The sequence below is a fragment of the Fulvia fulva genome, chromosome 13, assembly GCF_020509005.1.
Source record: "Fulvia fulva chromosome 13, complete sequence".
Classification (NCBI taxonomy): domain Eukaryota; kingdom Fungi; phylum Ascomycota; class Dothideomycetes; order Mycosphaerellales; family Mycosphaerellaceae; genus Fulvia; species Fulvia fulva.
The window spans coordinates 956,086-980,847 of record NC_063024.1 but is presented as its reverse complement, the minus strand read 5'-3'; the positions used below and the strand labels follow the sequence as shown (position 1 = coordinate 980,847).

General features: G+C 53.8%; 11 protein-coding genes across 11 annotated transcripts; 6 read left to right on the top strand and 5 right to left on the bottom strand.

The window, feature by feature from the left end:
- Positions 1–2,214: 2,214 nt before the first annotated feature.
- CLAFUR5_14383 (Dothistromin biosynthesis regulatory protein aflJ) lies at positions 2,215–3,029 on the top strand (the record flags this gene model as incomplete). Its single annotated transcript, XM_047913531.1, has 2 exons — positions 2,215–2,589; positions 2,649–3,029. 2 exons carry the CDS (start codon positions 2,215–2,217, stop codon positions 3,027–3,029), a joined length of 756 nt encoding a protein of 251 aa, XP_047769751.1.
- A 4,503-nt stretch (positions 3,030–7,532) lies between these two features.
- CLAFUR5_14382 (uncharacterized protein) lies at positions 7,533–8,872 on the top strand (the record flags this gene model as incomplete). The annotated part of the gene is made up of 2 exons (XM_047913530.1): positions 7,533–7,896; positions 7,950–8,872. 2 exons carry the CDS (start codon positions 7,533–7,535, stop codon positions 8,870–8,872), a joined length of 1,287 nt encoding a protein of 428 aa, XP_047769471.1.
- An 852-nt stretch (positions 8,873–9,724) lies between these two features.
- CLAFUR5_14381 (uncharacterized protein) lies at positions 9,725–10,447 on the top strand (the record flags this gene model as incomplete). The annotated part of the gene is made up of 1 exon (XM_047913529.1): positions 9,725–10,447. One exon carries the CDS (start codon positions 9,725–9,727, stop codon positions 10,445–10,447), a length of 723 nt encoding a protein of 240 aa, XP_047769307.1.
- A 138-nt stretch (positions 10,448–10,585) lies between these two features.
- CLAFUR5_14380 (uncharacterized protein) lies at positions 10,586–10,909 on the bottom strand (the record flags this gene model as incomplete). The annotated part of the gene is made up of 1 exon (XM_047913528.1): positions 10,586–10,909. One exon carries the CDS (start codon positions 10,907–10,909, stop codon positions 10,586–10,588), a length of 324 nt encoding a protein of 107 aa, XP_047769306.1.
- Positions 10,910–11,402: 493 nt separating this feature from the next.
- Positions 11,403–12,034, bottom strand: CLAFUR5_14379 (uncharacterized protein; the record flags this gene model as incomplete). Its single annotated transcript, XM_047913527.1, has 2 exons — positions 11,403–11,713; positions 11,779–12,034. 2 exons carry the CDS (start codon positions 12,032–12,034, stop codon positions 11,403–11,405), a joined length of 567 nt encoding a protein of 188 aa, XP_047769564.1.
- Positions 12,035–13,156: 1,122 nt separating this feature from the next.
- Positions 13,157–15,408, top strand: CLAFUR5_14378 (Annexin C1; the record flags this gene model as incomplete). The annotated part of the gene is made up of 2 exons (XM_047913526.1): positions 13,157–15,049; positions 15,121–15,408. 2 exons carry the CDS (start codon positions 13,157–13,159, stop codon positions 15,406–15,408), a joined length of 2,181 nt encoding a protein of 726 aa, XP_047769565.1.
- A 1,044-nt stretch (positions 15,409–16,452) lies between these two features.
- CLAFUR5_14377 (Putative sterigmatocystin biosynthesis protein stcT) lies at positions 16,453–17,201 on the top strand (the record flags this gene model as incomplete). The annotated part of the gene is made up of 2 exons (XM_047913525.1): positions 16,453–16,482; positions 16,536–17,201. The coding sequence occupies 2 exons, from the start codon at positions 16,453–16,455 to the stop codon at positions 17,199–17,201; spliced, it is 696 nt and encodes a 231-aa protein (XP_047769350.1).
- A 2,475-nt stretch (positions 17,202–19,676) lies between these two features.
- CLAFUR5_14376 (Dothistromin biosynthesis peroxidase dotB) lies at positions 19,677–20,585 on the bottom strand (the record flags this gene model as incomplete). Its single annotated transcript, XM_047913524.1, has 1 exon — positions 19,677–20,585. One exon carries the CDS (start codon positions 20,583–20,585, stop codon positions 19,677–19,679), a length of 909 nt encoding a protein of 302 aa, XP_047769277.1.
- Positions 20,586–21,383: 798 nt separating this feature from the next.
- Positions 21,384–21,722, bottom strand: CLAFUR5_20113 (uncharacterized protein; the record flags this gene model as incomplete). The annotated part of the gene is made up of 1 exon (XM_059462950.1): positions 21,384–21,722. One exon carries the CDS (start codon positions 21,720–21,722, stop codon positions 21,384–21,386), a length of 339 nt encoding a protein of 112 aa, XP_059319202.1.
- A 466-nt stretch (positions 21,723–22,188) lies between these two features.
- On the bottom strand, positions 22,189–22,392 carry CLAFUR5_20382 (uncharacterized protein; the record flags this gene model as incomplete). Its single annotated transcript, XM_059463218.1, has 2 exons — positions 22,189–22,200; positions 22,264–22,392. 2 exons carry the CDS (start codon positions 22,390–22,392, stop codon positions 22,189–22,191), a joined length of 141 nt encoding a protein of 46 aa, XP_059319201.1.
- Positions 22,393–22,915: 523 nt separating this feature from the next.
- Positions 22,916–23,836, top strand: CLAFUR5_14375 (Versicolorin reductase 1; the record flags this gene model as incomplete). The annotated part of the gene is made up of 3 exons (XM_047913523.1): positions 22,916–23,245; positions 23,305–23,493; positions 23,564–23,836. 3 exons carry the CDS (start codon positions 22,916–22,918, stop codon positions 23,834–23,836), a joined length of 792 nt encoding a protein of 263 aa, XP_047769347.1.
- Positions 23,837–24,762: the final 926 nt, after the last annotated feature.

Sequence of the window (24,762 nt, the reverse complement as noted above, 5' to 3'; positions counted from 1 at the left end):
GCTTGGTTAGCAGGAGTAACCTTATTGCTCCGACGACATGCTGGGCGTGCTAGCAAACCGTTGGATTGCTCCTGGAGTCCGACGACAGACAGCAGCTTGATAACGCCATAAGCGGTTGTGGCGCCACGACATTTGCAGGCCTGCAGCCAGCCTCACAGCCTGAAGGTGTGGTCTGAGTGCCGACTGCGTGGTAGCCCGAGGCACATGGATGTTGTTCAAGATCGATGGAGCATTATGTGAACTGGACGGCATAGCATTGCGTCCACGTACGCATCTGCTATTTCGTATGTAGATTCGCCGAATCGGGCAATTTTAAGCCACCTAAGGCACCAAGATCCGACATAGTCGTAAGAGCATCACTCTTCGAAGTTCAATCTAAATTGCTTCGAGGACAACGACTTATATTGCCCCCCCCCCCCGCCCCAGCCCCCTAAGGGGGGGGGGCTCAAAAAAGTATAGGGTACGAGGTCTTGCAATTCAGTCTGTATCCCTCAAATCTAAGCTCATTTTGGGTGCTCTGTCATTGAGAGAATTGGCTATAAAGTTAGTCACTTCAGCCAGATTCAAGCAAGTGCTATACGAGCTAGATAGCAGACCTGTACGAGCGAAATAGTATTTGCCGAGCCAAACGAGCGTCGGAGAGCACTATGTGTGCGACATGTTAACACCCCCGACCGCCCATGAACCGCACGTGTTGGCAGTGTGGTCGCACGTGCAGATTCACCTTCCAATCCCGGGCACAGATCTTCCAGCGGGCCGTACACCGATATCAAGCTTAAAGGGCCACATTTGCGTGGCTTGCCCGTGGTGCTGCATACAACCTGCAGCACAGAGCTCAGTGGATCGGTACATACAGACGTAGGAAATTGCCGTGCCCTGAGAGTGTCCGAGACGGATGGTCAAACGACACTGTTACGACAGAAAGCTACTGCTGGGAATGCGTAGCGCCCGTGGATGGTCCGTAGCCTCAGGATGCGTGTGGGATGAAGGTGCGGGGCGGATAATTCGAGTATTTACCTGCTAGATCGCTTGGCCGATAAGACCTGCGTCGTCAAACACGCTATATGCTTTTGGTATGGTCGGCTATCTTAGCCGCATGAGCGCAATGCTGCCGCGCGCTGAGTTGTTGGTCTTGCGCAGACCAACAGCTTGCGAGTTCGTTTCTGCCCTAGCTTAAACTCAGTTACGCAGCTTCTCATCCCTCCGTAGGTCGCTGCTTTGCTGACGGCCAGGCACGTCAGCCCACAGCGGCGGTCTCGCGGAACGATTTCGTAGCAAGGCATTGTTTTGTGATCTCATACAGCTTGGGTACTCGTATGAGACCATCCATCTGACTTCGTCGGTTCACGCACCACGTACCTTGTGTTGCACTGCCCAATTGAGAGCACCACTCGTCTCATATTGGCCAAACATGGAGGACACACCTTTAGTCACGCACTTGGATCAGTAGTAGGTCGACCGACCCCAGGAAGGTGCTGAAAAGATGGGCTTCACGCCGTCAATCCGTGTAGTTCCGATCCGCTACACATTTGGATTAGTAGTGCCACGCGCGGTAAAGTGGTCGAGCAGTGGGTTGCTTAGTTGCGCCTGCAGGAAATGGCCTGCAGATTGGCCCGCGCAACCATGTTGGTCGGGGTTGGGATCAGGGCGTGGACATGCCCGTTGCTCGGCGAGCGGCGAGCTTTGATCACGACCTCAGACATCTGTTGACATGCAGGGCAGATAGCTGTATGCGAAGCTGCAGCTTCTGCTGCCACGCCCTGCACAGCATGGATCAGGCCAGCCACAGACAAGCATACCATCCCGTGCGAGCGCCCTTAGCATTGAACGGATTCAGCAATATCCGTCTAAACATTGTATGCCATTTTGGCCGCAGCATTGCCGCGGGTTGTGGACATTCGCGAAGTCTGCGGACAAGCATTCCGAGTGATGCTTGAGGTTCACACCTTTCCAACAAACGTCTCCGGCAGATGGTTGTGCAATGATGTATCCGGAAGACTTCATACAGAGACTTGCGCGAGAGGTTACAGATCTGACGCACCATTTTGCTACTGATACTGACACTCCGACTTCCAGAGCCAACTGCTTGCGTGTGTACAGTGGGTAGGCGAGTTTCAAGTGCTTGCCTGCATTCCTGTCGATGGATGCGTACACTACAGCGATGTTGCGGACCTTACGTGCGTACCAGAGGCTTATCTGCGCCGCATAGCTCGTATGACAATGGCGGCCGGCTTTCTGCAAGAGCTAAAGCAGGGGTATGTCGCACACAGCGCTCTCCCGGCGCCATTTGTCAAACAGCCCCTGCTGCTAGACGCAGCCATGTTCTTGTCCGAGACCCTCGCGCCATCTGCTCTCCACATGTCTCTGGCGACGAAGCGGTACCGACGAGCTCAGCAGACTGACCAGAGTGCTTTCAATGTCGCTTTCAATACGAAGTCCAGCTTCACGGACTCTCTCGGACAACATTCTAGGCTGAAATGTCAATGGCCATCATTCTCGAGATATGCCATTGCTGATGACGACGCCGGCATCGAGGAGATTTTGACCAAGTTGGGCTGGTTGAGCCTAGGTGAGGCCACGGTGGTCGATGTAAGTACTGTCTCAGGCTGGTGCACGTATTGGTGATCAATATTGATTGGGATCTGCAGGTGGGAGCAAATACCACATCTCTCGCCAGCGCATTGACCAGCAAATTTCCATCGCTGCGAGTGGTGGTCCAATATGAGGACCAGGCTCAGGCTAATGCCTTGTCCCGTACATCATCAGCAATCCAGCTTAGAAACGGACTGTCAACAACGCCCTTTGAGTCAAGCAGCAAGCTTATTGAATCGGCTGCTAAAGCAATTGAACGCCTTGAAACCCAGCATCGAGCGCCGGGCTCATCGCAGTGCGTCACCAACGCAGCCGTCTACGTTGTGCGTCTTGGAACAGCCTCGCCCTTTACACCCTGGCATGTACTCAAAGCACAGGCTACAGCAGAGCTCAACGCTCATGCTGAAGTACTTCGCAACCAGCACTTATCCTGGTGACGCGCACACTGCCAGGCGCTGGCGAGGTTGAGACCAATGTTGAGGCCATGGCACGATTTCGGGACCTCTGCTTCATGCAACTCGCTAACGTGCGAGAGCTGGAGACGTCGGAGGTGGTAGAACTCTTGACGAATGTTCATATCGACGCCGGCTCTTTGGTCTTGACGAATGAGCTGCGGACCAGAAACAGCGCCATGATTGCGTTCGAAGCGAGGCTTCAACCACGACCATCGTGACCTGGTAGCCATTCGATCAAGTAGACAGTCATCGGATGTGAGGTAGCTGAACGAGCCACAGCTGATCCCCGATACCTGAGCGGACTCACGCAGCCACGGTCAATCACAGAGCGGCCGCAATGTGCCTCGGCAATTCCGTACCCACGCCTTGTACTCAGCACATACAGAAGGAGTTAGCATCACACTTTCGTACAGAGGCTCATCGCTGACTGCAGGCACGGAGCCTCGCACGATCTGTTGGCGGTCGCGTAGATCATCCGACCTTCTTGTGGGGTTGTGAAATCCGAATTTGTTCCTCTGGGAAGTTGTATGTTGCCCAAAGGATGGAGCTTAGGGGTAGCTTGACTGACAGACAGTGAGGCTTGTGAAGCTATTCATTGCTACTGTGTGGCGGGTCCACATAGGTACGCCACCAAATTGTGGTCGGTTTGGGGTAGTGTTGCTCAGCCAAAATCGAAGTGAGGCAGCATATCACTAAAGATAATGGTTGCTGGGTCGTCTTAACCCCGTTGCGAAGATCGATCCGCTGTGTTGCAAGGATACCTCGTACATGGCCAATGGTGACCGAGGCGTGGTGCATCTGACCAGCTTAGCGGTTTCTGACTGTGAACTTATGCAGCCAGCCAAGCGCGCTGACCTCTAAGCTCCAACCGACTTGGCGACAGATCTCTTTACTTCGCATTAGATCAGACGGGCTGCAGCTATACGGACGCCATTAATTCGCCTGCTGTCACCAAGGTGCTCGTCAAGGTCCAGATTGCATGAGGTGGACCCCTCCGCTCGTGTGAGACTACCCCAGCTTGTCTCGCATTCGCAGTTGTCTCAAGTCCGATCGGCCAGCGCTAGATGTACAGGGTATAATGTCTCGCCGGTATTTTGACGCTCTTTGTGCACGTATAGTAGAACCTCCGCTATAGCGATGAACCGAATAACGATATCTCCGTTGTAACGATACAATCCGGGATTCCACGCCAATCTGTATAGGGCTTACGATATAACGATTATCGTTCGACCTCACCGGCGGGTAGGGGTATGTCTCTACTAAATATCGTTGTCTCGGGGTATCTCTTAGACCGGAAGCCTTAGACTTAGCCTAATTAGGCAGCGGTAGCAAGGTAATCGTAGTAGCCTAAGGCTCCTCCCTGTCTACGGCTACCGATTTTGGCAACCTATATAACGATAACTCCGTTATAGCGATATATCGGCGCTGCCGCGGGTTCATCGTTATAGTGGAGGTTCTACTGTACTCCCGCATCAAGAAAGACGCTCGAGTACGATATCAGACTCCAGCTACTCAGGCGTGCCAGCGCACATCATGTCTGATTACTGGAAGAGGCAGTTGACGTCAGAGCTGTCATTCAGCGAGATGGGAAATGCTTGATTACATCCAGGATCAGTCCATCGACCGACTGTGGTCGTCGTACATGTAGACGTCCTAGATGTAGACACTCTACTAAGCCTCGAAGTTTGGGCGATGGCTGTATCCTGGTGCTTGACGAGGCAATTCATCCTGCGCGTGGCTGTTGGAATGCCGCGGATGGCGGCTCTTGTGCTGAAGCTGACGCAGTGAAGTTGGAACATACTTTCCGGCAGCGGGCTGTGAAGGACAAACCTCGGGTAAAGACCAATGATTTGGGTTGAAGCGGATCGCATGGGCCACTCTGCTGGGACCAGTGCTGGAGAACCCTTGCGTTGGTTGTATTGCTTGCGTAATGATCTTGCCAGTGAGACCACCTGAAAGTATCCGGGCTTACTTTGCTTCCAGTCTGCCTTCCAAAGGTGCTAACTGGATTCAAAGGCAGCACGGATATGGACAGGCCCTTCGACAGGGTGGTCAACGCCTTGCAACATGGGTGGTTGACTGCCTGCAATGGCCGGTGTAATGCGGCAGCAAGGCCTGCGGCATTGCGGGCGCCGTCGTACCGGTCCGTGTGGTCATCGCGAATGACAGGGTGTAACATGGCAATATTGTCGCTGGCGAGACCGATCTGTGCCAAGCACACCACACTGCTGAGTACTCCTCCCACAATGAATTGAGGGCATTCGTCGCTACCGCCGAGCTCAAGGGCAGCCTGTAAACGAGCATCGTTCCCCATGTCTCAGAGAGTGTATCAGATTCAGGGCAACACCTGAGCCATGTCTGAAAGTTGTTCTCCGACTCGATGAGTGTCCAGCAAGGCCATTGAACTGGTCCGAAAACATGTCCGGCGACGTCCAGACAATGGTAATCTTCTCGTGTGCGTGAATTTGTACACCGACGCTGCCTATCTCGACGGATGATAGCCATCCGCACCTGAATGAGGCCACTCCGTAAGCAGCGTGAGACGCACGTGGTCAGTAGCACGGATGATGCCACTTTTGGCGTCTTCCAGGTGCCATTATTCGGCATCAGTGCGGTCGAGACGATAAGTCGCATCTTGTGTGATAGGCGAAGCTCTTTCTCCACGAATGTGAAAGCCGATCGGCGAGAACTCCGAGCTACCAGCAGCTTCGCCCACGTGGATGTGTGTGGAGGATCTGCAGAGGCCGGATATCTTGTGCTCAGGGGTCCATTGAGAAAACAGCGCTTCGATCTCAGCTAAGTGCGAGCTCGTAAAGGGCTTTAGGGCTATGTTTCAGCGCCCGGGCAAGGCCACGTGATCGTGTAGCAGCCTCGTGCTGATGTTGGCCCCAGGTTCATGTCGGATCGAAGCTCGTCTTTCAATCTTCTTCAGGTTGCATACATACACAAATCCCTTTGCAGTCCTGACATATCGTCATGTTGGAGTCCAAGCAACTCGCGGCGGGTGGGTACTTCCGCTCATGGCAAGGAAGCATTGGCTGACATGACGGCGTAGTCTACGATACGTCTCATGATGCTGACGACCCGACATGATGAAGATCCGAGATGACCGTAACGGATGTTGTAGTGTTTGATGACCTCGTACCAGCTTGCGAGTAAGGCCCGTGGCGGATCAAAGTCCGGGGTTGAGCAAGGGCCGCAGAGCAAATGTTGTGTTGTGCTTGTCTCGTACGCCAACGGGAATCACCTGGCGGTGAGGGTCTATGTCATTACGCGAAAAGGTGAAACCCAGAATTGATGTGCCTGTCACTGCTGTCAGGTTGATCCAAGAATCAAAGCAGTGGCACGAGACTACCTGGGCATGATCAGTGATCAGCCTCGCACAAGCTCAGATCACGGGAGCACGCTCCGTCGGATTGAGGTCGAGCGGAGGGCTGTGAGCGCAACCAGGTTCTGTTCCATTGCACGTGCAGCCGCATTCGACACTACTACCGTCTCAGTTGCCCAAGCATATAGCGCTGTGAACATGTCGAGTACGAGCGATGAGTTGGCTGGTGTCGACAAGGCTCCTTCCGACAACCTCGAGATCGACGTCCAAATCGGACTGGAAATGATGGGAGGAGCAAGTCGATTGTCCATCGGGGACCAATGTTGAACAATAAGTAGGCCGCCGAGATGCAACCCACCAAGCGCATTGCAGCACTACCTGCCGACAGGACTTCAGATTATGCACATTATTAGCCCATACACCTGCGCGTGCAAGTCTGTAACAGCTTGCAGCAAGATGCTTTCCGCACCAGTCGTTACCCTTTGATGTAACGCATTGGGAGACACGAAATCAATGCTGCTCCGCGACTGTTTGCCATCTGGCCTCACAGCTGCGACAAGATGTTACCCGCAAACAGTCGAAGGGTAGCCATTCTACTTGCTTGAACCACCTCAAGAAGTCGTGTCCTCCTGGAGGAGCTTAATGCTGGCATCAGAAGCTCTGCAGAAAGCTGGCTAGCGACAGAAGATCCCAAGCGTCAAGGCCTCGCCGCAAGACCTTACTGCGAAGTCTCAATCGGCCTTCAGATTGAAAACTCGGGTCGCCAGTCATGTATCCCACAGTACATCGAAGCTGTGCCAATGATAACGATCACATCTTGGTGTAGACATGGTCCTTCGTCTAAACCAAGACCAAGGCCGTCTTGAACATGAATGGCCTTGCTGCGAGAAGTTCCTGCACCTTTGGTTCGGCGACTCGAGTCACCAATACTGTATTCCACAGCGCATCGATATGCGTGCCAATGGTAGTGTTCAGATCAATCTGAAACTGTCGTTCTTTGTCTTTGGCCCCAGATCGAGGCAGTATCGATCATGAATGGCTTCGCCGCGAAATCGTTCTTTGTGCATCGCCGGATATGGCCCCATCACAGCATGTGTCTTCGACTACCAAGTCCACATCATGTCGCAACAGTGTTCCTGACGCTTCGAAAGTAAATCATGTTCACCACATCCTGGCCATATTCCAACGGTGGCGACGGGGACTCCCAACCGCTGTCCAACACTGCCAATACTCCTACTCCAGCTGCAGCAGAAACGTTCGAATGTGGGATCTGCGCCAACGACGAGTGTAAAGGAAACCCTTATATTGCAGACGGCTCCCCCGTGTGTAAAGAGTGCGTGATCGAGAACCTCGTGCCGCAGTTCCAGAAAGCGCTCGAGTTCGAAGATTCATACCCACCACCATGGGGTAGTGCGATCCTCGATGTGACTGCGTTCGAGGATGTGCTGGGTGAAGACTTCGTTGCGAGGTACAAGGCGCAAGAGGAAAAATACAAGATCCCGATTGATAAGAGACGATACTGTGAGTGACCCCAGGTGAAAGACCTCAAAGGGAGGAATGCTGACGTGCGGCAGGCAAGAACACCCTCGACGCCGGCGAGGAGTGCAACGCGATCTTGTTGCCAGGCAAGCCAGATCTCCCATCAAACGGCCAGAACTTCTCGTGCTCCAAGTGCTTGAAGTCCAGCTGCCGTGACTGCGACCTTCCCATCCAAGAAGGCCATGTTTGTCTTCCAGTCGACGGCGTAGTAGGCCGTCAAATCGATGCGTACGACGGCCTGAAGCGTGGCAGAGACTACCAAGAATGTCCCGGATGCGGTCTGAAGTGTGAGCTATCAGAAGCGTGCAACCATATGGTCTGCCCTCGACCACACTGTCGCACCAACTTCTGCTTCATCTGTGGAGTCGAAGCAGGGCCCCAACCCGGCCACTGGACTGCTCGTGGTTGTCCACGCTGGGGTCAGCCCAGAGAAGAGGTCGTCGCCCATGAGGCGAGACAGCCTGACGACGCACGCGCTCGCGAAGTAGTAGCACAGGTCCAAGGTGCTATCGGTCGACAATTGATCCAGGAAGGCGGCTGGATCTGGGGCTTTGACGATGATGCGTTCCCTTCAATGGTTACACGACTCGTCTCCCCGATTCCTGGCTGCGACACCGATGTGCTGATTTGCTCCTCACTCTTCGTCGAAACTTTGGTCAGGTATTATGGCGGCGTGATGATGCCCATTACAATCATGGATGAACGTGACCACAGAGCGTGGTATCTCATCGGCTATACTGGAAGATTTCCTGAAAGGGACGGCGAAGATTTCACCGTCACCAATGCCACCATGGTGGGGGTGGCGCCCTATGGTCGACAGGAGTGGGAGACGGATCTGGTGTTCACAGTCGAAAGATCCATACGGCAAGCTCTGGCTTTGAGCCCAGAAGGGCTGAACACAATTGTCGAAATGATTTATCACATGACCGGCCTTGACACAATGACGTGGGATGCTTAGCACACGCTTGCAGTGCACACGCAGGCATGGCGATGGTGTGATGACATGTTTCGTATGAATCCGTAGCTTCTGTATGATCGATCTGGTGATTTCGCTGCTTGGTCCCGCCTTCCCGTTGTCATATCCATCTCGACAGGAGCGTTGTGCACCGTTTCAAGGATGCACGCGCGTCATATCTTGTCCGGTGACTTGGTAGGTGTATTATGGACTGAGTTAGGAACATTCCGTCAACTGTTGTCAGGTCTGCCACTCCATACTTTCCGAAGAACCTCATAGAGCGTCGCCAAGCGTGGTCAATGTACTTCTTGGCATGTCGCAGATGACTTTTTCGCTGGGAGACCGGAGTTCTCGTTCTTGGCACCTGTGGACCAATCTTGGTTCTGGCTGATCCATTTATCCTGCACTGTCCGCGTGTAGAAAACGCATGTCGTCGCGGCTATGCATTGTAGGCAACGACATTCACTCTCCGTCGCAATAGCGCGATTGATGTGTCGCGATATGCTTGGTCGCTCAAACTTGTTGCACTGACGATCGTCGTGAGCGTTGAGCGTTGATCGTAGCGGTGCTGGATAGACGTTTTCTTTTAAGTTAGCCAAGCACTGCGGTAATGCCAAACAACCCAGCCACTATTGCTCGGCCACTTCTTGTGCGAACTTTGAGGCTGAGAAGGACCAAGTACTTCAAAGCCGCTGCTGTCATCTTCTTCGTCGCACTGCATTTGCGGTGAACAGGACCACACAAGCCCGGTGCACGATTCAGCCGCTCATCAGATATAACGCCTGATGCCGCTCCAGTCTCGACCCTGATCCTTTCACGCCGTAGAACTCATCATCGGCCTGGCACTCTAGCGCAATGGCAAAGAAGTCAGGACAGCCGCCGAAGAAGGCCACTTTCCTGGACCTCCCACCAGAACTCAGAGATTTGGTGTGCAAGACAGCAATCAGCCTCGCGACCCAACTCGATCAAATAGTCGCTAGCGGAAGACTCAAGGCCACGGATATCATCCCGGTCGGCCAAATTGTTCTCGAACTTTGCTCAGTCTGCTGCCTCATCAACAAGATGTTCTCAGGCCTGCGGCCGCTGTCAACACCAACGATAGCAGACCTCAACACACACGCCATCGACGAAGGGTGCTGTTCTTGCTGCTCAGTGCTCGACCTGATGGACCTCGATGGAGCAGTTCTCGGTAGCTTCTCAGATGACGGCGACGATGCTCCAGTGCCTCAAGAAACGCAAACGGCCGCTTTGAAGCTTGTGTTGATCGAAGTGGAAAGAGTTATCGACGCATTGGACAGGATTATGGGAGTTTCGAGCAAGCAGTCGGTCGAGCTGAGGAGGAAACCGAGTCTTGAGTCCATGGCGAAGCACATCCGTCAAGGCCTCAAGAAGTTGCCGTTCTATGGCAAAAAGTTCCCGGGTCAGAGTCAATCACCGAGCAGGCTACCTGTGGGTAGGAGCCTTTCGTCTTTGTCGGGTCCAGTGCAGACACGGCTGCAGAAGGTCTCCTCGAATGAGAGCTTCACAACTGCATTTGAAGCTCTGGCAGATGTGCCTTGCGATCGGAAGGTGCGCTGACTAGACTGGACAAGGTCGTTACGCCCGGAAGGATCAGTGATCTCGTCGCATCTAGACCCGGGGCCAGAAATAGTACCAGCAGGTAGCTGATATCATAAGATCTATAGATGTTGCTCAGTACAGTCTCATACTCTCCTTTCAGTCCTTGGTCCGAAAGTTGTATCCAACAACCACAGTCCCAAGCGCCACAGGTACTCCCATCAGCCACTTGGCAGTCTGTCTCGCCTGCGTCCGGTGACCTTCTGACATCGTTGCTCCAGGCTTTCGAAGTGATTCCATGCCAGGACGTGTAGCGCTGAGTTCAGACAGTAAGTGTCCAAGAGAGGGGCCAGATAGCGAGACCTTGTGCTGTGCTCCGGCCAGTGTTGTTTCGTCCACAATGCGTTTGCGTGATGTTGATGCCATTCGGCGTGTCACTCTTGATAGCCTTGCTGACAACATTGTAAGACCAGAGGCGTGCATGTACTGTTGTCGGAGGAAAGAAGGATGATGATGGGAGGGAAGTTGCTGACATTATCAGATCACCAAACAAGGGCCCGTGCGCCAAAAACAGCGATCTCGCGACGCTTTGAAGCATGCCAATCACACAATACATGTGCCTACCTACTTGACCAGCACCAATATGCTTCCACACCGTGTGGCCGGGCCCATACGACCATATTGTCACACCGCATGCTGCGCATAGCACACTCGAGGCCCACTATAAGGACCCTCGTCCGATCGATGCCTTAGTGGCTTCGTAAACCGAACTATATGGCATTTTCGTGGCTCCAGACTCCCCAATACCTCGTTACCAACAACAGTGGAAATGAAGCAGAACATCTGCAAGGATAAGTCTTCAAGATCCGCAAGGATAAGTCTTCAAGATCCGCAAGGTAGGAACACCAATATCTTGGGAAACAGCCTAACTGCCCAACCCACAGCCCAGCTCCAACTCCTCCCCCACCCCATCACCCTACATCGTAATCGGCGCCAACGGCACACCCCCAAACGCAACCACGCCCCTCCTCCAATCCAAATCGATCTGCAACACCGGCGGCGCCGCAGCCGGAATCGTCACCGGACTCAACTTCGGCGCAACAGCCACCAAGCTGAGCGTATCATGGTCATACGAAATGAGATTAAGACCATCGGCCGTCTCCTTCATGAACCCCCCCTTATCGATCGCATCCTTCTTCGCAATCAAGGCATCGACAGCTTGCGTGATATCGGGTTGAATGGGATTCGCAACGACGGCGATGATCCGATTGCTGTCGGGGATTGATTCTGGGGGGTGTGTTAGATAAGAGAATGTGGGGAGGGGAGGGGATTGGAGGTGAATAGGAACATACGAGGCTTGATGGTCATGGCGTCGTAGTAGGCGATGCGGTTGGTACGGTTTACTTCTGAAATGGACTCGCGGATGGCGCCGTAGGAGGCTGCGGTGCCGGTGAAGCTGTTGGCGGCGGTTGTGATGGTTCTGATGGCGCGGTCGAGGCGGAGCAGGTCCGTGATTAGGAGGTCTGTTCCTGCGTCGCGGTCGACGAGGGGGGTGGCGGAGGCGAGGCAGGTTGCGGCCAGGGTGAGGATGGTGGTGAGGAGGAGCATGGTTGCGTACGATACTGGGGGTGTAAAAGTCGACGGTGATGCGTGGAGCTTCGAAAGAGAACACGGCGAGGAACACTCAGAGCTACTCTGTTTGAGGCATAGGTATGGTCTTAAAGGCGACCTGAGATGTTGAGATGCATCCATGAGCCGTTTTGACGCGCTTGAAGGCACAAAGTTTGATCGTGGCTTAGGAAGATACCGAGGCGTTCGAGCTCTATGCTTTCGACAACGATATCTTCCCACGGCAACGCCTGTGAGAAGACTGTGACTGAGCATTCTCACTGGCAACGCTGCTTATCAGCTAGCCCACGAAGGCAAACGTCGATGGCCACTAGCAAGACATTGCTATGCTCAAGTGCTCCCGATTCCAGGCTCTCACGGCAAGGCTATGCTTGGGCATTGTCGAAGGATCAGTGTCGAACTGCAGGGACCAGATCGAACCACCATGCCGCGGTCGCTGTGTGTTCGATCATGCTGGGCACGAGAAGTAGCTGGGGTACACAGAGCTCGAGTCTCAATCTGCTTTGCTGCAAGCTCCAGTCAGCTGTGCCTGAGCAGTCCGCACTTGTGGGATCGTAGGAGCAAACATCCGGCAATCCTTGGTGTACCGTAGCACGTGGCTCTAGCCACAATCGCAAATCGACATGGTATAATGGTGCAAGGATGGAGATGGCGCACTGCCACTGCCAAGATCTCGGAGTGTGCCGACTCGTGCTGTCGATCTCGTCTGGTCGTGTTTCTTCGGCGACACTTCTCCTCTTCATCATTGCCACCTTGTGCATAGCATACCCTCGCGCGACGCACAGAGCCCCAATGCCATCGTTCAGCTCCTCCAGAGGTCGCGCCAGCCAAAGATTAGGCGACCAGCCTCTCTCCACTTCGACGGCGGGCGCTAACCTAAACGACGTGCCATCGCTTATGGCGCCAATTGGGCTCAAGAGTTGGGCGTCTCGATTGCTGCACGAGAACTGCGGCTGAGGATGCACAACCCGTGTGAAATGGAACAAGTACCGCTACACAGTCCGTCGTGCTGGCCGCGTGCGATGTTGCTGTCTTTTGACGTGACTTTCTGCTCGTCGTTGGTTCACACCATCCTGCGAAAGTCCAGACACTGACAGCAGCATGTCCTTCCTCGGATCCGACCGCAGCCGCAAAGGGCGCGGAAGGTCCAAGTCACCATCTGGCCGTGATGGACGAGACCGCTCACGTTCTCGCGGCAATGTGCGCGCTCCAGAGGCGCCAGAACCACCTGCTGCGGTGCCGAGGTCGGCATCTTATGGATATCCGCCAACTTCCTCCACCATGCCCGGAGCTGTCCAAGATGGAGTCACTTCGCCCGCGTATGATGTGAGAGCACCGCAAAAGGCCCAGAGCAACTACTATCCACAGCCCAGCGGACCGCCTCTGCCATATGGACCGGGCGCTACCGCGATGCCGTCTATGCCATACCCGGAGGAGGATGGCGGTTTTACCATGGGAGCATACACTGATCTGCCTCCGCATGAGCGACCGGGATATGATCCCAGGCTAGGCTATGTTCCGCATCCGGGCCAACGTGGACAGAGAGACAGCAGTAGCAGCGATGAAGACCTGGCGTATGGAGCAGACACATCCAGGCGAGACGACCGATCTCGTCAAACATCTTCATCCAACAGGTACAAATACACCCCAGACAATGTGAGAAATCCATCCGGACAGTTTGAGTATGCCAAGGCTCCCGAGAAGATCCAATACAAGCCATCAGCTGGTCAAGGCCCAAAGTCGCCGGCGTCATACTCATCTCAGCCATACGGGCAGCCACCGCAGCAGCCGCTGAACTACTCATCCAACACATATGGCCGCCCAGAACCCCTGCCAAGGACTTTCTCCAATGGACAGCCTTCTCACAGATATTCACAAAGTGGGTACGATAACGGAGCGCAAGTCGTGGACATCACGCCCGGCGGAGGAAGAGGTAAGCTTGATCGCCACAACTCTTCTTCCGAAAGAGTGACTCGCCTGTCTACCCCCGAACCACACGGACGGCAGCATTCTGCCTCGTTATCTGCACCAGGACTTGGACCTAGAATGGACAGGCTTTCCGTGAGTGGTAACCGGCCAGATCTGTCAGGACTGGGAGGCGGTATGCCACCACCAAGTCCTTTGCTTGAAGCGTACCACGGAACCTATCAGTCCATCTCCCCACTGCCCTTCGACATCCGCGGAAACGACGACCTCTCAGACATGGACGATCTCGACCTCAACTCTGGCTACGCACGCGCCGGCCAGCAAAGAAACGACAGACTCGCCCAGGACCTCCGGGCACAGGAGAAGAAGGCAAAGAAAAGTGTAAAGCTCTACGACCCAGAAGAAGACGCCAAAACCATCGCCTCAGCCCTATCCCACCACAAAGTCGACGCAGACGCAATCTGCGACACACTCCCTCGCCTCTCCCACGATCAAATCGTCACGATGCGCAAAGAATACAAGAAACAGGTCAAGGTCCAGGGCAAAGGCGTCAACCTCTCCAAGCACATCAACATGAAACTCTCCGGCAACTTCGGCAAAGCCGTTTATGTCACCGCCCTAGGCCGCTGGGAAAGCGAAGGCTACTGGGCAAACTTCTTCTACCAATCCCACGGCTCCCGGCGAGAACTCCTCATCGAATCCCTCATGGGCCGCACCAATGCTGAGATTCGCATGATCAAGGACGAGTTCAAGGATAAACGCTACAGCGACAGCTTAATGAAATGCATGGAGAAGGAACTCAAGATGGACAAGTTCCGCACGGCGATCCTCATGGCTCTTGAAGAGCGACGACAAGAGGAACAGGACGTCTATCCGCAGGAATACGTCCTCCGCGACGTGGATATGCTCTACCGCTCCGTGACAGCGCAGAAGGGAGGCGAGAGCCCCATGCTGGAGATTATAGTCCGGCGAAGCGACGCACACCTTAAGGAAGTCCTCCGCATGTACGAGGGCATGTACAAAGAAAACTTCGCCCGCACCGCCCTCCGGAAATCCAACAACCTCGTCGTGAGCCCCATCTCCTCCCCACTAAACCCTCCTCCCCCTTCAAAATACCCCAACTAATCCCCTCCTTTCAGGGCGAGATCATAGCCCACATCCTCAACGGCGTGATCAATCGTCCCGCACGCGACGCCCTCCTCCTCCAACACGCGATCAAAGACATCGCCGACCGCAACCGCGACGACGAACTCCGGTACGAATTGCTCGTGTCAAGACTTGTGCGGATCCATTGGGATAAAGCGCATTTGCAGAGGGTCAAGAAGGAGTATTGGGAGAAGTATAGAAGTACGCTGGAGGATGCGATTGAGGAGGCGATGAAGGGGGACTTTAGGGAATTTATGTGTGAGTTGTGTGAGACGAAGTGATGGAATTACGGGATGATGGGTTGGTGGGTTGGAGATGGGCATTGGGTGCAGGTTTGGGTGAGGCTACGGGAGCCTTAGACTTGGGGACGGGATAGCGTCATTACGACATGCACAATGGACACCCTCAGCATGTGGAACGATTACCCTTGCTCGAGCCGTCCAGTCTGGCGCTGCGCTATCATTATTGTTCAGCGCCTCTTCACGCTCCGCCAACAACACTCCTCAGCAACTGTCGCACGTTCCGAGATTTGTTCACGCAAGGGTTCGATCGTGCATCAAGCGACAGCTCACCCAAAGGTAACAGTGAAAACTAACACACCTCTGCCAGCACACATACACCCTACCTCCTCGCATCTACAGCCAGCGTGTCGTTCCCCATCTTCGCTCTCCGCTACGTCACCTTAAAGCTCATTTGGAAACAAAAACTTCGACTCGAGCTCTAGGCCCAAGCTGAGCAAAGACCGGAATTTCTCCGAAGTGAATGGAACAACATCAGTCTGCCAGCATATTTCTGACAGCACCACTCTCAATCGCAGCGGATAGACTGGGAACGCAGCATCACGTCTTCACGATACGTCATGTATGACGTGACGTTGCTCTCTGATATGTTCTGCGCAGTTGAGTCTGTGTTTTCGGTGTCGGACTCCGACATATGTTGGCCATAGGTGACACTGTGAGAATTTAGGGTGCAATTAATCGATTTGGCATGGCCATGAGCATTCTATATCAGGTCCTGCACATTGATGAATTGACGATCGTCCAGTCGTGATGTGAGGAGTCGTCAACGTCCAACCTCGTCTTGACCAGGAAAAGCTTGGCATTCTTCGGAACTCAGTACATCGAAAGTTCGGGATGCCGTTGAATGCCCAAAGCCCTTCGCGAAACGATACAACGCACGATCGCAGGTCCGAGTATAGCCTGAGGGACAATTGAAGGCTCGACTTTTCATCTCCCAAGATCATCTCATCCACAGCCAGCCAGCCCGTGACTCCTCTATACCTCCTCAAACCAGTCCAGATCTCGATTCAAATCCAGCAAGCAACCATGTCCTTCGGCACAGTCTACACCCGCGATGTACGTCCATCGTCAAACGATTCCAATAACACACTGACAACCCCCACCCCCAGGGCAACCCCCGCACCGTCTCCATCCGCGCCATAGCCGCGGCCGACAACCTCGACATAAGCTACCAATTCGTGCAAGGCGCCAAAGAAGCCGGCGCCGAATACCTCGCCCTCAACCCCTTAGGCAAGGTCCCCACCTTAGTCCGCAGCGACGGCTTCGTCCTGACCGAAACACTCGCCATAAACTTGTACCTCGCGCAGCAGAATCCCAAGACAACCCTGCTCGGCTCGTCGCTAGAGGAGTACGCCACGATAATCCGGTGGATGTCATTCGTCAACAACGACGTATACGACGTGCTCGGGGGCTGGTTCCTCCCATTAATTGGGCGGAGGCCGTATGTGAAGGAGAGTGTGCTGGAGCATATCGAGTTGACCGAGAAGAGGTTGCGGATGATTGAGAATCAGCTGGGGAAGAGTCGGTATTTGGCGGGGGAGAAGTTGACGCTGGCGGATCTGTTTGTGTGTGGGTTGTTGGCGGCGGGGTTTCAGTGCTTTTTTGGGAGGGAGTGGAGGGAGAGTCATCCGGAGTTTACGAGGTGGTCGAGGGATGTTTATCATCAGGAGATTTATCAGATGGCGTTGGCGCCGGAGAAGAGGGGGAAGTTGTTTGAGATTGAGGTGGCGTTGCCGAATGAGCCGTTTGAGGATCCGACGAAGTTTGCGAGGTAGGGTGGGTAGAGGGTGTAGAGATGAGTGTTATGCCAGTAGTTCGTGTGTGCGTGAAGGAGTGTCCAGTTCAACTCTTGTGCTTGCGCCATCTATCTCGCAATGGGCTGAAGGGGGATCTTTCTTGAGGTCCGCAACACTATCTGTGGACAGGGGGCTGGCTTGGGAGTTCATGTCAGTCTCTATCGTTCGACCTTGTCCGGGAGTGCGTGTTCGCCGCCTTCGCCGTAGTATCAGGAAGACGGCCACGGCGACCATCGCCAATGTGCCGACAGATATACCCACACCAAGGCCGATCTTTGTTCCCGTCGATAGCCCTGACGTGACGGACGGTATGTCGGTAGCGGAAGCACTGGGGGGTATCGACCCGGTGGATGTTCCCCCGCTGCTTGTAGTCGTGGCAGTGGCGCTTGCTATCGTCGTGGCTCGTGGTGCAACAAAGGGCTCAGCTATCGGTCCAGGAAACTCTGCCTCTCCCCATCCCAAGTTATACACCTGATCCAGCAATGGGTCACTACAATTGGGTCGATTCGACCCATCCCTCGTCTTGGCGCAACACGCCCAAACGTCCAAAGTCGGCACAAAGACGATATCCGAGTACCCATCATATCTTCTGCAATCACGTAAGCAGTTCGGGGCTGCGTAGTTTGGATCATTGCAGCCTGCGACATAGTATCTTCTTGACTCTGTGAGGTTTGGCTGTGTAGACCTGCAGATCCCGCTGGCGCCACAAGTGTCTCCTGGTTGGCAGCATGTGGAGACACCGGTTCCTGCATCGTAGTACCCCGGTGTGCGAGTTCCGTCACAAGGCGTAGCACCACCATGCTCAGTGGCGTTGAAAATGCCTCCATCGACCGCGAAACAGGAAGCCGAAGCCATCGTGATAGGGTTCCTTCCGTCCAAGGTGCCCACGATATACTCCAGAAGTCCAACCGTCTTCGATCAGATGTGATGGTGATGGTGATGGTACACCCAGCGTTGTTCGCGAGAGTCCGTGAGTGGGCCAAAGTTTGATGAGAAGAGTAGAACCTGAAATCTTTACACGCACTTGCCGCGCCAGTCGTCGAGATCCTGCGTACTGACCGAAATCTGCACAGCCACTTGGCGCCAATGCGAGTCTGTAAAGCAGGATTGTCTGAACAGTGTTCGGTTGCGAACCGATCCGAATCAATGCTTTCGTTAGGTGGTACGGAGCAGAGCTGCATTTCAGCTCTTGGCACTTGTAGCTAATCTAAGACAGCCACAGCTAGGCAGCGGCAATGTGCTGTTGATGAAGCTGCAAAGCGGGAAATCCGAGCAACATTTGTGCCTGAGGGAAGTAGACCAGAACTGAGCATGTCCAGCTTCGGGTTCTATGTACGTGCATCCGAAGTCGCGCCTAGGAGTCCATTTGCAGGTGACGCAGCATGGAAGCAGACTGTAACCCATGCTCCCGGCTTAAGTGCCCATACGATACCTATCAAAGGACTGTATACCTCATCCAGCATTCCATTGGCGTCCAGTCCATCCAGAGCATGGTCGTACAGCTATCAGCAGCTGTGAACGAGACCACCTCGCAAATCGAAGCGGAATCGGTGCCTGTCCAGATGGATAGTAAGCTTGTCAGGCATCTTCTAAGTCAACAGTCATGCTGCCTGCGCTCTCAACATCTGGACCATGATCTCCGTAACGTGCAATGGCAGGAATAGTGCCCTTCGTGGCATGAGCTGGATCTCGGGGGCCAAGTCTTGCTTCGGGGCTGTTTTGACATGACGATGTTTGTCGGTGAATGTACATTTGAGCGTCGTATTGTCTCGAAGTTGAAGCTAGATAGCTGGCATGTGGCAGAGTGCAGGAACGACGGAAGCAATTAGTGAAGACTTATGCTCTGATGATCACTGGCACGTACTCCCACGAGGGTGGCAATGCAGCCATCACTTCCACTGGGACCTTGCACTTCTGGCGTCAAGTCGATGACAGAGTCAAGTCGATGACAGAGTCAAGTCGATGACAGAGTCAAGTCGATGACAGAGTCAAGTCGATGACAGAGTCAAGTCGATGGCAGAGTCGTATTGGTAGTGATGTGTATCAGGCATACCTGGGTAGGTGAGTGAAACGAAGGCTCGAGGGAAGAAAGAACGACTCTTGGCAAAGCGCGACATCACGTGCTAGTCAACCCGCGTGAAACACTCCCCACTTCATCAAGAAATGATCGTTCGTTCATCAACCAACATCTACATCACTTTTGTCGCTGGAGCAATCAGATTGCTGTAGCCATGCCTTCATCGAGCAAGCCACGTTCTCTTCTGAACCATCGTCAGGCTGGGCTGCTGTCACCATGAAGGAATGGGAAGGATTAATTCGATGCACACGAAATAACGATGGGACATGATAGCAGTTGCGTATGCTATGGAAAACACCATACCGCCCTTAACAACAAACCGAATCGGATCTCCCACTTCGCCAGGACCACGTACGCCAAACAAGTCGCTCAAAAGTCTATCGCCCCAGACCCCGTCTACTTCCTCGGCTTGCCACGCCATATCCGATTGGGTTTTTGTACCAGTTGTCAGGGATTCTTTCGGTGCCTGGGGTGTACTTCAGGTTCGAGCCTGAGCCAGTCACGCCGTAGAAGCTCTTCAGGCCTGCGGCATCGAGGCAACCGGTAGGACATGCAGCGGAGTGGTTGGCGAAAAGGTACGTAACAAGAGCTGAAGTTGCTTCCGGGATGAACGCGGTCTTGAGACCTTTGAGGAAGTACGGGCTGTTCGCCTTGGAGTATTCGAATCTCCTGACCCGATGGTTTCCGAGCACATCGATATCGTACCAGCCCCTTGGCAACGACGAGGTCAAAAGATCCTTGAAGAGGTCCATGTTCATGGTCACAGCATTGCCAGTCTGGTATAGATCATGGCGCGTGATGCTCTGGTCGCTCTCGAATCGGTTGTGGGTGTTTCTCATACCCTGTGGTCTACCCAGCAGACCAGTCGCAGTCGGAAGTGATGGTGGAGGCGGGCCGCCGATAGAGAACCCAAGTCCATCTCCGCCCATGGCCGAGCCCATGATTGTCAAGAAGCCGCCGAACTCGGGAGAGATGTTGAACACTTCCCTCATGGCGGCAATCACTTGGATGTTCGAAGTGTAGCCGTTGCGAGGGATGTATGCATGATTCGCCATGCTGTTTAGACCTGGGCATGGACCGCGAAAGTCACTTGACCCTGGTGCTTGGCAAGCATGATCGCCGGTCGTGCTGACCTTCTGGAGAAGGGCGTCGAATGCGATTGTCTGACGTTTCTCTTGCTTCTGGTACTGCCTGAACTCGCCGGAGGTTGCGAGCTGGTCCAATGTTGGGTATGCCATGGCCGTGGATGTTAGGCAGGTCAAAACGAGGGCTGCAGAGGAGTGCATGGTGGGCTAATAGATGAGCTTGGATTCTTGTCTGCAGATGCTCCTGTTCACGCTGCGGCGAGGCGCTTTTATGATGCCTCCGTCCTTGCACCCTCGGTCATCAGTCGCTGTCTGATACCCTACGAACCACCAACATCGTCTAATCCTGTCCGACGGACTTTGCGAACGGCGCCTCAATTCAGGAATGCCGAACACATGGCAGGCACGCGCCTGCATGGCAGTGAAGCGATCCGAGGTCTGGCTCCAGGCTGCTCGACCAATGCTATCTCAGACATAGGCCGCATGGGCCATGCTATGTCTTGATCAGAGGGCGGTCTCGACCCATTGTCAGGTCTACGGCCGACTCATCCTGCAGCTTCCACGCGGAAAACATGGTCTCGGGCATTGTCCAGGTTGGAAGCGAAGAAGCGATTGGATCGTAGCGATGGTAGGATGTCTGCATGACCAAAAGCCCTACCCGCCTGCCAACAGTATGAGTGTGCCACAAGCGAACGGACATCAGATACATACCTGATACCAATAATGCTGATAGATATCGAGCTGTTTGCCGAACACCAACGCCTCTTCGCTAAGCCACCCGCCAACAAGCTTGAAGACCGAAGCACGAAACCTGGTTGCGAAGGCATATAGCATCGGCGATGACAAGAATAGAGGCGGGCGATACCGAGGGGTACGAGGAAGAGGCGTCCATGGCTGAGGGTAGAGGAAGCAGAACTGCGGCAGCGAGGCGAAAGGAAGGCACGAATTGAGAACTATTTGAGCGACAGAGAAGGTCTGGATTCTGGGATGTAACGATCATCATGGCATCACCGTGTTGACGATCATGTTCAGACCGAATACCTCGCGATTACTTAGGAGTGAGCCGCGAGAGCCTGTCGTTGAGGGACGAATCGCACAGTGCGCGCTGAGGAGTATAGCGTTGAAGATTTCACCGGGTACGTGGGAATCAGCAAAAGCACAGGACACACCTTCAACGACATCGAGGATTGCGGCTCCTTCCACCAAGGAACAAGGCATACTTACATCGAAGATGTTGGTGGTTGAATCCAGAGTCCGATCACTTCTCATGTCTGTTTGCGATTGTGCTGATACGGTCGATGCAGCTAACATCATCAGAAATCGCCGGGTCAACGCCATGAACCAAGCTCTGCGATTTCGCTTCAACCCCAGATGGGGCCGTGCACATGGGGCACGAGTAGGCGCTAGACTGTCATGAACTTATGGCAAGTGTCCCTCTCACAATTTTAATGTACGATCGAAACCGGGACTCACTGCCAAAGCGATGGGCTCGTTATCGGCATTCCCGCTTGTACCAACCGAACACTTCCTATCGATGAGCGCGGTATCGGAATTGAACGGCAAGTTTCAGGCGTTTTGATTTGGTTCTGCGCGACTCAGATCTATCGCTCAACCGGTTGCAGCATATCTACCTATCGCCAGAACACAAGCTACCGCGAGCAGTCCGTCGCTGACCACATACAATGCCGAAATTAAACCCCATGCAACAACACCTACTCGACTTAGGCCACTGTGATTGCCATCGCACGCCCTCGAGGTCCCGCCCATGGCGCAAGAGCGATATGTAAGATGGATAGCAGGTCCATCAAAGCTCCGGCTGGAGCAAACTGTTAGTCTGCACTGAGCGGAAGAAGATACCTTTGTTCAGTACTTGACTTACTGATTGATCAGCTGGTGGCCAGTTCAATGCCTTCTTGCCGTCTGGATGCTTGATTTGTGCGAGGTCTGGAATAGCGATGGTGGTTGCAACGAAGCAGGCGAGCAGGGTCGCCAAGAGTTGGACCTTCATGGTTGCGGTGGTGTTTTGTTGGGTCGAAGTGTCGACTGGGCTCAATGAACGACTGAGCAATTGGTGTTGTAAGAGGTTGCCAATACTTACAGACAATCAGAGCCGTCTGGAAGGACGTGGAGAGTGGGTGCTCGGAAGAGGTGAGGTCAAGTTGGCCGACGAAGCATGGAATCCCGAATCCCGATGAACTTCAGGCATCGAATCACAGCCTCCAGAATTCGGACCTGCGCCACACCACGACCACTTCCGAGCCATACTGTCCATCAACATCACTGACGATGTCTTGCAACGAGTGTGGCTGCGTTGTGTCGCAACATGGACGCACACCCAGTCGCTGTCCGTTTCTGGATTTCTATCCACAACCGCTGTCCTTCCACGGACCTGAGCGACGTTCAACCTCTTTATCATTGCTACCACTTCGCTTGATACATTGCGATCTGTACACACTCTCACTGCCTTCTCTACTACACCAGCACATCGCAAAAGATAAGACATCACACATCACACCAGCACTACAATCACAATGTCTGCCGACAACTTCCGCCTCGACGGCAAGGTCGCCCTTGTAACTGGATCTGGCCGCGGTATTGGTGCCGCCATCGCAGTCGAGCTGGGCAAACGTGGTGCAAACGTCGTTGTCAACTACTCACGAGCTGTCGATGAGGCCAACAAGGTTGTCGAGACCGTCATCGCCAACGGCACCAAGGCAATCGCCATCAAGGCCGATGTTCGTGAGATCGATCAGGTTGCGAAGATGATGGATCAGGCTGTTGAGCACTTTGGTCAACTCGATATCGTCTCTTCGAATGCTGGTCTTGTGTCTTTTGGACACTTGAAGGATGTTACTGGTGATGTATGGCACTACCTTTCTCTCTTGGCTGGAAGGACTTGATGCTAATCGCCGACTCACAGGAGTTCGACCGTGTCTTCCGGGTCAACACCCGTGGTCAATTCTTCGTGGCTCGCGAGGCATACCGACACCTCAGCGTCGGCGGCCGCATCATCCTCACATCCTCCAACACCGCCTCAATCAAGGGCGTACCCAAGCACGCAATCTACTCCGGCTCCAAGGGCGCCATCGACACATTCGTCCGCTGCATGGTAAGCCTACTTCCCTCCCTCTCCCAACCCCTCATCACACATCCCTTCTAACACAACCTGATACGCCTAGGCAATAGATGCAGGCGACAAAAAGATCACCGTCAACGCAGTTGCCCCCGGCGCTATCAAGACTGACATGTACGCTGCTGTTGCGCGCGAGTACATTCCCGGCGGCGACAAGTTCACCGATGAGCAAGTCGATGAGTGCGCCGCCTGGCTTTCTCCGCTGGAACGTGTTGGCCTACCAGCAGACATTGGCCGTGTTGTTTGCTTCCTTGCGTCGGATGCTGCCGAATGGGTCAGTGGGAAGATTATTGGTATTGACGGTGGTGCCTTCAGATAGAGGATTGCTTTTGATGACGAGGAGGGGGGCGAAGTGGGTGAAGAAGATGTTGAGAAAAGATCGCTCCAACGATCTGAAGCAGGGTTTCGTTTGTTAGCATCCGCCGCGCTTCATTGATAGTGATAGAGGTGCCGGTATCTCATCTTAGGTGGAACAGTAATTGAGCATACTGAAATTGATGTTCATTGTGTACCTGCAAGGCTGCTTGTTCGAGACATGGTGTCGACCGCGTTGTAAACCGAGGCTGTTGACAAAGTTCGTTGCCGATTGGACCATTGCAACAACAAAGAGACGGGATGATTGCGAGGTGGTTGAAGAAATGAAGGGCAAGGTCTCGTTTGTGGATGTTGTCTGGCGAGCATCATCGATAGAGATAAAAAGCGCCTAGGTGTTTCGGCTTCTTTCCACTCTACAACATTCTTTGTTACAGCTTACTCATTAGCTCTCTGCTCCAACACTCTGTGCACAGCACAGGCCATTTCTCCTGCCCAGCCATCTGACACTTCTTGTGCTGCGTCTTTTTACACTTCATTGAGAACTCAATATGTCCCACGCATCGGCAAGCAGTGCGTCTTCCGGACTTGACATAGCTCTCGTGATAATTCTTCTAACGCTGTTCGTGCCCTCCAATGTACTTTGAAAGCTGGCCGATGGTCTCCGAGTAGGAGCCATACTTTGTCACATCCAGCTGGTACATCTACTCTTCCCATGCGCGAGCATGAGCTCGGGCGAGAGTGAAGTCTGCTGTGTCATCAGCGAACTTCGTGGCCATATGGAGGATTTTGGTCTTGATCATGGGCTTTTCGGGAGCGATGTCTCGGTTAGTGAGCAGCTCTTCACATGCGGCCGGCGGATAAAGCACCTCAAACACAGTATTGCCCTGCTATAGATACACTCTGAACTTAGGCATGCCTCAACTCTCAACG